Below are 15,000 nucleotides of genomic sequence, written 5' to 3'. Positions count from 1 at the left end.
ATTACATGAAGCATAATGGAGGAAAAACAGGGAGGATAAAGTTGGAATGTTTGTTTTTAAACTGTTCAATGCCAAAATGTCCAGGACTTTTCTTGGCACAAATAAAGTTCAGGAATAAGTTCAGAAGGTCCTTCAATTGATATTTTTCATATATATATTTTTTTTGCAAATATTTTTTAGGTAATTTTTGCCTTTATCGGAAATGACAGCTGAAGAGAGATAGGAAATGTTTGGAGTACAGAGTGGAAGGTGACATGATGCAAAGGGTAGAGGTCGGCACCAAACCCATAGCCACTGCAACGAGGACTACCTCCGTACATGGGGCGTGCAACATAACCTCAAGGCTATCCGGCAGAACCACCAGAGTGACACCGTGTCCTAACAACATGCAAGCGGTGGATGTCGCGTCACATCGGACACGGTCGCATGCTCGCTGTCTACACTGCATGTGTAACATGTTCGCTTCTCTGCTCCGTGAATTTCAAGTTCCCAGTGGAAACATTATAACATGTGGTGCTTTGATTGTGAAGGTGGACATACTGAAGTGTGGTGCTTTTATTTTGAAGGTGGACAAACTGAAGTGTGGTGTTTTGTATTGACGAGCTGTTGACTCAGATCCCAACAGCCAGAGGCTCGTCGATAAACGGCTCGTGGTGACGACACAGGTCAAAGGTCAACATCTCAATCATGATGTGGATGTTATTTAAGCACCCTTATCTCCACTTTGTACAACAAGCTAACAAGCTCTGTTGACTGAGAACAGTGAGTGTCAGAGCCTCATAGAGCCGCCGCCTTACTCGTTCCTCGCCCGTCTACATGAGCGACAGAGAAAAATGGAAACAAGGCGTCAGGGTTGAAACGCGCCCCACATTGCGCTACTTCTCTCGCAGGCAGTTAGGACACTCCAATAGTTAGCGATATAATCAAGCTAATATTGTCGCTGACGACACGTTGCGTTCTGTTAGGTCAGGCTGTATGGCAACAAACAAAGAAGCTACCAGACGAGGGGAAAGCCTTTGCACCATAAGATAAGAAGGTTTCTTGAACAAACCTTCCCTCCCTCGGTATTAAAAGTGCTTTCAATTATTTTCAGCTACATGAACCTAAAAGACTGTAATCAGAAACAGTCTTAAGACTAACCCAGCTCCCCAGGCCCGTGTCTGTGTCGGTCCTACCTTTCACAGAGGTGTTGGGCGGCGGTCCCTCGATGCGTAGGTTCCAAGGAGGGTCTCCCTGGTTGGCGAAGTCCCTCATCTTCAGGTAGCTTATGGTGAGCCGGATGATGGAGGCCTTGTCCAGCTGGCTGGTGATGGCGCCCGGCAGCGGCAGCATCTTGGCCAACTCGTAAAACTCAAAGTTCTCCTTTCCCCGCCGCGATCGCGCCGCGTCCCGTGACTTCTCCTTCCTCAGAGCCTGCAGCCTGGACAGGAGGGAAAAGAAAAACACAATGTCAGGAATCGGACAATGAAGGGTAAATTGGATACTGCACACGACAAAGCTTCATATGTCAGTAGAACACAGGAACATGCAAGATGTGAATAACAGCGAGCACAGAAGGTAAATACAATTTTTGCAGGGCGCCAAACACCACCACGGCAAAACATGACAAAATAAAGCAAAAGGTTAAACTACACCATGATAAAATAAAGTGATTAAAGGAGCCCTAAAAAATATTCAGAATTGCAACATGTTCATGTTTTTGAGAAACAAGCAAGTGAAACAACAAGAAAAACAAAAACCAAATGATCCTGTCATTCAATTCCTCCATCGCACTCGTTTGCAGATCCATAAAGATTTTCAGAATTTCTGCAAACTCTGCTCGCTAACTGCGCTCTACGGGAAAGCTTGCTTCATTCTTTACATGCTCGGCTACAATAAATCCTGGACTATATCACTGAGCAAGTACAGAGTTTAAGAAAAGATTTCCCTCTTTTGAGATGAAAAAGATGCAAAGTTTTAATCTCAAATTGAAAGCAAAAATAATCTTAAAGGAGCAATATGTAACTCTGACACCTAATGTTTAAAATGGGTACTGCAGTCCCAATTCTAAACATTGTAGAGAGCTGTCTCCCCCCCCCCCCCCCCCTCCTCTGTAGAGTCGATGTTCACGCAGGTCACCTTGTGGTGGACCCTGAAGCTTCAGTGTTTATCCAGCTCTGCATCGGTCTGTAAACCTTTCTGTGTTCTAACCTCTCTCCATTTTTCAAAAACATCTCCAATATTGATCCTAGTTTGAGCACGTTTCTGCTCGTGGAGCTTATTAGAAACATGCAGAGGCTTTTTAGGTCGAGTACAATCACTTCTATCTGAACCACTTCTCTTGCCCGCTTCCATCACTGCAACACCTGTTGACCTGATAACTGCTCTCATATCTGACAAACCGAGGGGCATCCAAAACGGCCGTGTGGAGGTGCCTTAAAACCGCCTACCTTCTCTGGTCCAAACAAATCCAGAGCATTCAGGACCAGAATCTAAAGTTAGAAGGACTGACCCCTTCAATTGAAACTCAGCCAACAGATGTTACCCCTTGACCTGATCCCTCCCCCCTTCAGGGTATCACCTGATTGGAACATTAAGTACCTGACAATCTGTCTCTCCTTTCCTTTATTCCATTACTTCATCTTTAGGTCCATCCTCTCAATCACTTCACACTCTATTACTTTATATTAAAGAGCCGCTGTTTATTCTCTCTCTCTCTCTCTCTCTTTCCCCCTTCAACAACAACAGTGACGACCATACTTTCCCGCGGCCTCTCATCATCATCGGACGCCGTTATGAATTAACTCGGCAATAAATCAGCTGCTAAAAACCTCTGTGGGCTTCCTGCCGGCCACACACACTCACACACGCTTGAGCACACACACACACACACACACACACACACACACACACACACACACATTAAGGCAGGTGATTAATTTTTGCTGGAGAAAAAAAAAAGCTTGAGAAAAAGTGTTGGAGGGATGACGGGGGGAGGGAGGGAGGTGTAAGGAGAAGGAGAGGGATAGCGGACAAACACTTTGGAGGAGGAGGAGGAGGAGGAGTTGTTTAGGGCTAGAGATGAAAAATGGCTGTCATCCGGCGAAGAATATCATTTTCATACTGTTTGTCATTTATTTATCAGGGAGCGCAAACGCTAAATGAGCAGGAGAGGAGAGGGGGAGGGGAGGGGGGGTACGGGCGGGGGAGGGGAGCAACTTCTCAGAACAGCTACCTCACTTGCACTTCCAGAAAAAACATTTGCCATTTTACCAAAGGAGACAAAAACCATCACCTGAAGCCTCATAAGCATGCTGTGATAAAGATCTAGATCCTATCAAGACTTCAATGACCACGTCTAAAAGTCGCCTTAGATTGACCTTGTAACACGTACGTTTGCTGTCGCTACATTCATGCTAACGTGATCTCAGAGATATAAACACATAGTCCACTATGCAGGCGACGCAGCACAAATACAGTTCTTCATCAGTCAGCATCCTTTTCTAAGCCACACATGTTAGGTCTGAGGTGTCATTTATTAACGTTGTGTACACAGTAAACAGGGCGAAAGTGGCGCACGACTCTTCCAATGCAAAGCCTTTAAAAACCCACATGGCAGGAAAAATCTGCCCACCGCCAGACAGCAAACTCTAACTACCAGATTCCACATAGACAGTGTGCGATGCATTAAATTTACATTTGTTTAAATAAAGGAACTATGAGGAATATTTACGTGTGTGTGTGTGTGTGTGTGTGTGTATGTGTGTGTTTGTGTGTGTGTGTGTGCAGAAATGCAGTGATGGCTGCTGGGAGAACAAGGAGCAGCGAGGCAGACAGAATTTATTTGTTCCGCAAACTTGGAAAGCTTTATGTTGATGGACGACAGATATGTCTTCATGTCTGCCTGGTGTGTGTGTGTGTGTGTGTGTGTGTGTGTGTGTGTGTGTGTGTGTGTGTGTGTGTGTGTGTGTGTGTGTGTGTGTGTGGTATCATAGATATGTGGGATCAAGACTAAGTGTACAAGGAGGTGTGTTTGACCTTGACTCAAACAGACATATTTATCATGTACCGGCTGAGTAGGTAAATGCAACACTTGTTCTGATGTGTGTGTGTGTGTGTGTGTGGGGGGGTGTTTCTGTGTGTGTGTGTGTGCGCGTGTGTGCGCGCGTGTGTGCACAAAAGTGTTCAGGTCTTATAAACATGAAATGAAACCATGTCGTAAAGTTCAGCCGGGTGACTTGATGGTGTTTTAAAGAGCTTGTTGGTGTGTGTGTTTGTGTGTGTGTGTGTGTGTGTGTGCGTGTGTGTGTGTGTGTGTGTGTGTGTGCATGTGCGTGTTTATGTGTTGGTGTGTGTGTGATGTCGTAAAGTTCAGCTAGGTGGGTCGATGGCTGTTTAAAGAGCTTGTCAGCTGAAAGAAAGAGATATGTGTGTTTCTGTTTCTGCATGTGCGTGGAGACAGAGAGCATGCTGGGAAGGTCACCGGGTGGTCGAGGTTTAACTTCCAGGTCAATTGGAGGTCAAACCGGCCATCAGTCATGTGGCGGGAAGGCCTGTCGTCAGGGGGATTTACAGACTCCGCCCATACTGACCCTCTAAAGTGGACATTAACGTCACAGATTGTATTGAAGAACCTCTCATGAGTCTGAGATCTAAATTCAGTTTTTAATGTTTACATCGTACAATTTTAACCTTTTAGATCGTGAAGGCTGGTTAACAGGCAGGTTCCGTCGTCTTCTGTCCGCTACTGTCGGGCCAAAAAGTCGCACTGTTCTCACCAAACTGAAAGAAGCCTACTGCCAGTTAGTTTGTGCATTATGCACCTGTGCAAGAGGCAATAACACTCCATACCAGCAGGTGGCAGCAGACTGATATTTGTCACTCAAAGCGGACAACCAGAAGACTCCAGGGGGCGAGGATAAACCAACGGCAGCGTTTATTGACAGGTTCATCATTTCTCTGCTGAACACGTTTGCATCTTCCTCGACTTGGATGTCCGACGTTACGGAGACAGTGCTGCCGTTACACGAGAAATTCTCGTCAAGACGCTAGCTGAGAGCCAATCAGAGTGATTTCTCTCTTCGACTGCTTGAGGCCAATTCTACATGTTGAACGTGAAAAAAAAAAACCTGGGACAAGCCCTGAGCGGTACCGATGTTGCTGTTCACACCCACAGACTGTAAATATTAATGTTTGAAGCCTGAGTGACGTCACCCGTCTGCACTGCAGGGGGCGCTGGAGGCTCATCAGCAGCAGCCGCCATGCTGGAAATCCTGTCTCAGTCTAACTTTCAGTCAAGCTAACGACAGGCTGAGAGCTGGAGCTGAGGCGGGTTTTAACCCTCCTGACAAACTGTTACATCACGCCCGGAGGTCATTTTTTTCCAAGACCGGAGGTTGCCGCTTGTTCACACCACACTGACCAGAGCCACCAATTCTCTCTGACAGACCTGACAAGGCCGGCCCCTGACGATCGGCCCGGTGTGTACTTACGCTCTTCTCTGCTGCTGCTGCGCGACACAGGTACGTTACCCTTTTTTGGGCGTGCATTGAATGTTAAAACTTTTTCACTAAAAACGCGGAGTTGCAGCGCTCATCTGTCACTTTTGGCCGAAGAAGCCAATCAAATCAGGAAGAAGGCTTTACCTCCTCTAACATCTTCTTGTTAACAGTCTTCCTCTGAATCACGGCTCCCGTTATTCACACGCATGACTGAACAATCCACCGTGTGTGAGCCTTCAGAGACCAGAGAAAACTTTACACAATCACACAAACTCCAACTGTTTCAGCGGCAGGAAGCAAGCCCACCGACTCACTCTATTTTGATGTTATTGTGTAGTTTCATTCCTCGGAGACTGAAGCACATTTTCTCTCCTTCCTGCCTCATTGTGTGAGAACAAAAGTCAATTTTTGTTCAATTTATATTTCGGAATAAACTCCCGGCTTAATTTTTCTTCTCTGCTCAGATATCAGAGTATCTGTTTACATGATCAGCTCGTCCGTCCACAGAGGCCAAACTGAGAGAGGAAGAATATTTTAAAAAATAAAATAAAATAAAATCCATGCAGGAACGTCTCCGATGAGATAAAGAGAAACACGGAGAGCAATATGAAGAGAGAGATGAAGACGGGAGATAAAACTCAGAGGAACGCTGCACGGTGGCCGACGGGGAAATCTGGAGGTTTGAGGTCCTGACCGCTGATAGCCATCACACACACACACACACACACACACACACACACACACAGACACACACACACACACACACACACACACGCACACTTTACAATCTGTGGTTGGAGGCCGTTAACAACTGATAGAATCTCTCGCTCTGCACACACACTAACACACACACACAGTGTAAACTTAAACAAAGCCTGCACAGATTTGAATCGGGCTCAGAGGAACGTGCAGATATAAAACGTGTGTTACTGAGAGAGCACAGGTGAGATAGAGGAAAATGAAATAATCTGAGGAAAGATATTCACAAAGCGAGACAAAGGAGGAAGAAAGTCTCCAGATTCACTGAGAACTGCGTCACAGAAAAATATCTGCAGCCGAAAGAAAACTGAAGACTTTAAATAACTTTGTTTTGTTTGTATGTATGTAGATATGTAAGTTTGTGCGTTTGCATCTTCTTAAACATGGCTAACGCACACTAGCACAAGCTAACCGCCGGTGTTTGTCACCTGCCTGTCCACCAGGAAGCAGACCAACTCCACGTCCACGGGTAAAAGACAACACAAGATTCACTCTTGTTTTAGAACAAGCTTTATCCACTTGGTGTTTCTCCTCACTGTGATTATATTTTCTCTTTTTTGCCGCTACGTCCTCGTCCGTCATATTCACTGGTTTGAATGGCACCCAATCACTGAACTGTATCCACTCCTAAACTCACCTGCTGCGCTGTCATTGGCTGGAGGAAACAGACCAGCTCCCCGCCCAGAAACGTCCCGAGTCAACCAGAACAAAGCAGAACAGTAAAATCCAGTCAGAGGACAGGGTCTCTGCACAGTCACCACCACACATGTATGGAGGCCCAGAAAAAACAGACTGCGACTTATATTTTGTATTTATAAGGTGAGACTAAAGAAAATACTTAAAACTCAAATCTGATTTGGCAACGAGGACTCGATGGTCAACTATGAGATGTTGATCCCCAATTAGAGGAAAAACATCTTCCGACTCAGTGATATCAAAAGATAAGGTTATGCTTTCTTCAAATAAAAGAACATTAAGTGTAGATCAAATAGAAAATAAAAAAAGGGGGATGATGGGAGAGAAAGAGAGAGACTCTGCATGTTCCTCTCTCTCCTCCGTCTTTCAATTCAGCCAATCAGGTGACCCGAAGCCGAGGTTCCACCCCGTCAAGTCCGGGGACGAGGAGAACACACACACACACACACACACACACACACACACACACACACACACACACACACACACACACACACACACACACACACACACACGGACAAAAGGCCCTTCAGGAGGAGGGTAATTGCTTCCATGGCGATGGGAAAGGAAGGCAGAGAACAAGTGTCACTTTGGATTAAGCCCCGCCTGCTGACATCGCTATGGCGATGACACCGCCGCTCACTACGTGTGTGTGTGTGTTCACTGATCAGGGGGACTGAGTGCCAAAACCAATCTACCTACTGAGAGACAGGGCGAGAGAGAGAGAGGGCGAGGAAGAAAGAAAGAGAGAAAGAAAGGAAGAGGAGAGAGAGGAAAAGAAAAAAGAGAAAATGGCAAAGAAAGAAAGGGAGAAATAAAAGGGAGAGAGGAAATGGAGAGGGAAAAATAAGAATAGGAAAGAGAGAGAGAGGGAGAGAGATTGAACAAAAAGAGGGAAGGAAAGAAACACAAAGATAGAAAAGCTTTGTGCACATGGACATGTGGAGACAGAGACACATTTCCTGCTGCACTGCAGGAAATATGAACACATTAGAGAAGGGTAGTAGTTAGTACTCGCACGCCAAGTACAGAGGCTGTTACTCTATCTCTCTCTGATTTATGACTCTATCCACCGTCCTCATCTCTACGATAAAGGCGTAAAAAGCCAGAAAAAGGACCCTTAGTCGAGACTTTGAGTTGCTCTCGGACCAAAATAAACTGCAGCACATACTGGGAGAGCGCCGAGTCGGCAGCAGAGCGGCAGCAACATATGTCCAATCCTGTCACAGCCTGAGGGACGACCATCACAACACCTGACGGGTGCATCAGCACACACTGCTTTGCGTACCATATGTACTTTTATGTTTGAATATTTGGTACATGTGTACGTGTAAATAATAATTGTTGCTCTTTTCATCATTTTCTTTTATGAGCAGTTACATACATGCCGACAAAGCTTCATAAAATAGAAACAAAATGAAATTGAAAAGAGGATAGAAAGGGTGAGAGAGAGAGAGAGACAAGAAAAAAGCACGGTAGGAGAAAAGACGCTATTAGTTTGACATGAAGAGAAATAAAATGGAGACAGAATTATGAAACAACAAAATATGAGAAAAAGAGGTCGAGTTGGTCTGATAGGTTGGCAGAAGTCGAGGTTTCCGCTCCAGCTCTGTATCGCTCATAAAGGCACTAAAACTCGGGACATATGGTGAAATGCATCAAACAAATTACGAGATTAAAACAAGAGATCCCGGGATTATGTGAGTACGGTTGTCACAGAGTGCAGCTTGTGTTAGTGATTTCAAACGTGGACGAAGAAAAAGATTTTGAAAAAACGACCTGCAAAGGAGTCAAAAAATAAATAAACATGCAGTATGAAAGATCGACATGAGAGCAAGACGAGGAATATAAAAATATCTCTTTGTGTTTGTGTGTGTCTAATCTCCACCTCCTGTCGCTGCACACACACACACACACACACACACACACACACACACACACACACACACACGCTGACACACAGCATCATTACAAGGCTAATCGTCCTCCAACAGGATTGTAGGGATGGAGGGATCAGTACGAACTCCAACAGCGAGCTCTCACTAAGTCCCTCCATCCTACTCAGCGAGCGAGAGAGGGAGAGAGAGCGGGAGAGGGAGGATTAGAAGAGATGACAGAAAGAAAAAAAAGGACACGGGGAAGACAAGGGAAGCTACGTATATTGACACAACTTTTAGGATTCTTCTCCTACAAGGACGATTTTTGAGAAACATCACAGAAAACATTTTGCGACACAGCCTCGTGCTAATTTTCCTCTCCCGAGCAGACGTTTTTAAATCACACGTCTGCATGAATGATGTGAACTACGAGTGATTCTTGTTGCGGCTAAGAGTTAGCATCTCTATTTTGTTTTTGGTCCGAGCAAATGACTTCCTTCACTGTTGGACTGAAATCACCGCTCAGGAGACATCATGGACGACTGACAGGGGAAGGGAGGGTTGTAAAAATAAACTGGGAGAAGAGTTAAGGAAGGGAATGACATTGGAGTAATGAGCCACAAGTCGCATCTGAACCCGGGCTAACTGTCTGGAGGACTCTGCCTCGAATACATGGGACCCACGCACTGACCACTTGGCTACTGGCGCCCCAAGTTACAATTTTAATCACGATTTAAAAGCTGAATTTAATTTTTAATCGCATGATTGAAATTTCATTATTTTGCGTTCAGATATAAAAGTTGTTAGGCTTTTACTTTGAATCTTTGTACTGTCCTCGTGTCCACCTAGCTTCTTTTTTTTTTTCTCAGCGCCAGCGTCTTTCTTCAGTTGTTTTCAATAGGTAGAGAGGGTTCGCAGCAGAAAGCATCCGCCTGGATGAAAAGCGCAGCGCCCAGCGTCTTTTTTAGTTGAAAATCTTTCAACGTTTCAGAAAGGTGCTGTTGACATCACGGGCGCTCTTTTCCAAACTTCTCCAAACATCCTTTTAAGATTTATTTTTGGGCTTATTGTTCCTTTAATTGGAGAGATAGGACAGTGAGTCAGGAATAGCCGAGAAAGGAGACACAGGCTGGATTCGAACCTGGGCCGCCCGCTTGGAGGACAGTGGCCTCTATGCATGGGGCGCCCGCACTAAGCACTGCACCACCAGCGCCCCAAACGTACTTTTTTTAAGGACAAATACGAAACTTAAATTGCCGCTCACTGCACTTTATAATCAAACAAACATGAGGGGAAAGTGCAACTTAAAGGAACTTAAAATGTGGTCCTTCAGTGAGTGTGTGTGTGGTTGGAAATGAAGAAAGTTGTCAACCAGTGCTGAGCTCTTTGGTACAAAAAAAGAAGAAACACACACACACACACACACACACACACACTTCTCTACATCACTTTCCCTCTCATTGAGAGATTTTGGAAAATGTCCCGCGGTGTTTGGATGCGTTCACACCATCTATCTGTTTTACCAATCTCCACCTGCCACGCTGCTTTAGCATCAACCCGAGCATGACAGCAGAAAGCAGGCTGGCTGTGAGGTACTGCAACTTAAAAACACCCACACACACACGCACACACCATTCGACAGGTAATAATACAGTTTTTCATGAAATAGATATATCATCAATTATACAGAGAAATGAGATTAAACGTAATGAGGTTTTGAAAGCGTATTTTTCATGAGGCTTTGTGGCCGTTAATTCTAAATTTCTTCTTCATTATAGAAGAAAGTAGGAGAGAAACCAAAAAATAAATAACACATAAGAGCCTAAAGGATGCACGTTGTTTCCCTATGCGCTAACGGAAACCCTTTAAATTAATTTTGAAGTTATTAGCTTGATTTTATTTTAGATTTCTCCAGTGAAGGCACTGACTCACATCACCTCAACTCATCTCATTTACCAGCAAAAAATACAATAAATAAAATAAATGAGAGAGCATTGACACCACGAATGCTAATGTGGTCACATTGTCTTTGAGGTAATTCAATGACATCACATTTGGAGGCGGGGCCAAAGAAGTGTGCAACACACACAAACAGATAATTCAGAGAATGGAAAGCCGTGTTGACGGTCTCAGCGGTGTTACAGTTCCCTCCATCCTATTAGCTACATTCCAGTTAGCTGCTCTCCGCACCTTAGATACACATGTGGACACTCGTGGACACACACACGCACGCACACGCACACACACACACACACACACACACACACACACACACACACACACACACACACACACACACACACACACACACACACACACACTTGGCTATAGTACAATCAGTAGACATAAATGGACAAAGTGAAGACGTGTGTTTCTGTCCATTTTGAAAAAGAACAAAAATAGAATGAAGAATTACTTTTACTAAGAAATGTTTCCTGAAGGTTTTGTTTATTTTTTATAGAGGAAATGACAAAGCGAGGACTCACACCTTAAGTTCTTGTCTACCTATCAAAGAGGGGCCCGCCATCACTACACAGCACCGGGACTGTGGGGACGCGGTCTTTCACCGAACTAGTATTTGTTTAATACATTTTTTTTTTTTTTTTTTTACATTTTTTTAAATATATATATTATTGTGTAAGAAACATTATCTGGAAATAGAATTAAAACTTTAAAAAAATATATCTTTGTAATGCTAAAATAGGAAAAGTTGAAAATGTAAAACGGGCGAGAAAAAATGCTTTTGATTCCGTGACCTTCAAAAACTGGTCTTGAGACCAAGACTGATTTCAACTACCACAACACGAGGAATCGGAGGGTCAAAATATGGAAGTCAAATGCGGAATCAACACTGATGGTAGAGGCTGCTGTGTAGAGTCCATCAGTATTAACTCATCCGTTCATACACATTAACACACCGTAGACTAAGCAGTGGAAGCAACTTGGGCTCAAGTGTCTTGTCCAAGGACACATCGGACATGTTGCTGCAGGAGCTGGAGATCAAACCCTCGACCTTCTGGTTGAGAGACGACCGACTCTACCACTGAGCCACAGCTGCACCTGATACTGATGTCCTAACAGTATTGTAATTATTGCAGTATTGTAAAATATTGTAGACGTTTGGTTGCAGTAAAACAGGTAAACTATCTTTGATAAACAAACAGGCTAAGAAGAACACATCAGTCCTTAAACCGACCCCGGATCATTTCTCATACTCTGAAAAGAAGAGCAATTATCTGAATCACATATATTTAATTTCCCCGACAATTAAACAGTGACACCATTTACCATATTCACTGAATATTTATAATGCAATTACTTAATTTGCCTTCAGACATTTTGTCATTTGATTTCACAACGGCAGTTATCTTCTTTCTGAAAGAAACTTTAATCATTAATGCCCAACAAAAACAATTAAGTAAAGCTTGTATGACTAATATGATAAAGAACATTATGGGGTAATAATGTGAATTTTAAGACTATGAGTCAAGGGAATTAATTACTACAGATGAACAGTACCATGAATTAATAACAACAAACCTGACATGTATTAAAGCACGGAAACAAATTAGGAAGAAGCCTTGTTAACATTCAGAATAAAAAAATAAATAAAATACACCAAAACTAAATAAATTAACGGATGAAACATGAATAACTCATTAAATGAAATCCATCTTGTGCTGCATGGAAATCATATTTCAGTTGAAAATGTCACCAGGGTTAAAAGAAAATCAAAAGAGTAATGCCGGAAAAGAAGTTTCTTTAATCCCGAACCATTTACGTTGTTTTGAGACGTGTTTCTCACAAACATAGGCCTGAAATATAAACGTGCACAAACAGGACCCGTGGACGTGCACTTGTGGAGAATTGTCAGAATTGGGCTGCTAAGCAAGGAGCACGCCTGAGCCGTTGGGGGTGGTCACCATAGCAACCCAAAGTCCATTTTTTGACCCTCCGATTCCTCGTGTTGTGGTAGTTGAAATCGGTCTTGGTCTCGAGACTACTTTTTGAAGGTCTCGGAATCGAAAGCATTTTTAGTCGGTCTTGTCTCTGTCTCGGACTGGGCGGACTCCAGATTTTAAATCAAGACCAGTCAAGACCACCACTGAAAGGGTTTTTCTCCACGTCATTACTGAGATTAGAAGGAAAATGCCTCTTTTTAAAAGAACAAATAACTTCACTTCATTTTTAATTAGATTTTTATCCCCCGGTTACGGCTGTGAGTGACATGCCCCCTAAACACAAGATGATGAGTTTTTATTGGTATTTATGGTCTTGTCTCGGTCTTGGTCTTGATTCAGTCTCAATCCCTAAATGTTTTGGTTTTGTCTCGGTCTCGGTCTCGGTCTCGCCCTGCCTTGGTCTTGGTCTTGGTCTTGACTCGGTCTCGATCCCTAAACGTCTCGGTCTTGTCTCGGTCTCGCCCTGCCTTGGTCTTGGTCTTGGTCTTGTCTTGGCCTCGATCCCTAAATGTCTTTGTCTTGTCTCAGTCTTGCCCTGCTTTGGACTTAACCTTCACTTGGTCTTGACCCCTAAATGTCTTGGTCTTGACTCGGTCTCGATTCCCAAATTTCTTGGTCTCGGTCTCGGTAGTGTGGTCTTGACTACAACACTACCTCATACATCATTGGACTCCCTCCTTTGTTCACGTCATAACTACAACAGCTATTCGGGGTTACCACCAAACAAATGTGACAAAAATAGGTTATAAGATGCTCGCAGAGACAATCTCTACAGCTACCTTTTCAGAGGATGATCCGATCACTTTGTGTACCGTACGATATCCCTCTGCAAGAGAACAAACTGCAGTTTATTCCCAACCTGCTTCATACCTATCTTCACAAGTTGCATCAAACTCAGCTTTCTGAAGGACATGCTAATAGTGCAGAAGCAGGAAAAAGGGGGCAGGGATAAAATAAAGAAACGTAAAAAATAACAGAACAATGAAGACGGATTGATAAACGGAGAAAGGTGGATCACAACTGCTGAAGGAAAGGAGGGAGACGGAGGGATGATGAAAGAGGGATGCAACAGGAAGAGGAGGAGGAGGAGGAGGACAGCTGCACAGGAAAGTATAATCATCTTCACCTTCACCTCCTCTGAACTCACCCTCTCATTCTCTCTCCCTGTCGGTTCACCTCTCCTGTTCTTAATTTCCTACTTTCTCCTCCTCCTGCTTTGCACCTCCCCTCTTTTCTTCTAGCCTCTCTCTTTTGTCTTAACTACCAGTTTAACCTTTCCTCCTCCCCCCTTTCCTTCCTTTGTCCTGGTTTCCTTTCTTCATTTTCCTCCCTCTTACTCCCCTGCCTCATTCCCATCTTTTTCACATCCTTGCTTCCTTCCTATGTTTTGTTTGTGTTACCCTTCTCTCTCTTTACCTGCCTCCCTCTCTCCTCATGACTCCTCTTTCTTTGTCTTTCTACTTTTGTCCTTTCATCTCCTTCCCCTGCCCCAATCCATACCGTTTACTTCTTCCTTACACCTCACTTTTGTCCTCTTTCCTTGACACTTGTCCCCTCTGTTGTGCTCTCCGTCTTCTCCACTCATCTCATTCCTTTCCTTCTCTGCATTCCCCTCTCCTTTCCTCCTTTCCTTATGTCCTTCCTTATACCCTCGTCTATGTCCTTACTCCTTATTTTGTGCACCCCTACTCCCTTTCTTTCTTCTCTTTTCCTTCCTTCTTTCCTGTCTCCTTGCTTTCTCTCCTTGCCTTTTGTCTCCTCTTCTCCCCTCCACACCTTTCATTTTCCTTATGTCCTTACTTTCCCTCCTCCTCCTCATCTCTCCCCCACCCCCTCATCCTCCTTCCCTGGGTTCAGTGGTGTGGAACAGTTCAGTATTAGCTCTGAAATTAGCAGCAGTCCCTCGTTAAAGAGTTGGCAGGAGTGCACAAACACACACACACACACACGCACACACACACACACACACACACACACACACACACACGCTGTTAATGGCGTAAAAGCTGCTGCCACCTTGGAGACACAAAATTACTTGAGCCCCTCTTTCACTTCATGTCTTTATCATTTCTTCTCTTCTTCTTTCTCTCCTCCTCATCTCTCTCTCTCTCTCTCCCACTTTTGTCTCCATCACCTCCTCCTCTCTCTCATTTCTTCCTCTCCTTGTCCTCCTCTAACCTTCAAAAAAAGAGACATCTCTTTCTCCACCTCCTCCTCCTCCTCTCT

At 44.1% G+C, this 15,000-nt stretch overlaps 1 protein-coding gene across 3 annotated transcripts in view; it reads right to left on the bottom strand.

Moving 5' to 3' along the window:
* LOC132992995 (neuronal PAS domain-containing protein 3) overlaps nt 1-15,000 on the bottom strand; it is a 241,719-nt gene that overhangs the window by 141,471 nt on the left and 85,248 nt on the right. For all 3 annotated transcript variants that reach the window (XM_061062620.1, XM_061062621.1, XM_061062622.1), the window contains one exon: nt 1,176-1,420. In XM_061062620.1, the coding sequence (XP_060918603.1) occupies nt 1,176-1,420 (245 nt within the window). The remainder of the gene's footprint in view (nt 1-1,175; nt 1,421-15,000) is intronic.

This window comes from Labrus mixtus, chromosome 18 (genome assembly GCF_963584025.1).
Source record: "Labrus mixtus chromosome 18, fLabMix1.1, whole genome shotgun sequence".
NCBI lineage: Eukaryota > Metazoa > Chordata > Actinopteri > Labriformes > Labridae > Labrus > Labrus mixtus.
Note: the sequence above shows the minus strand (reverse complement) of the source record. Positions and strands in the feature narration are given on the sequence as shown.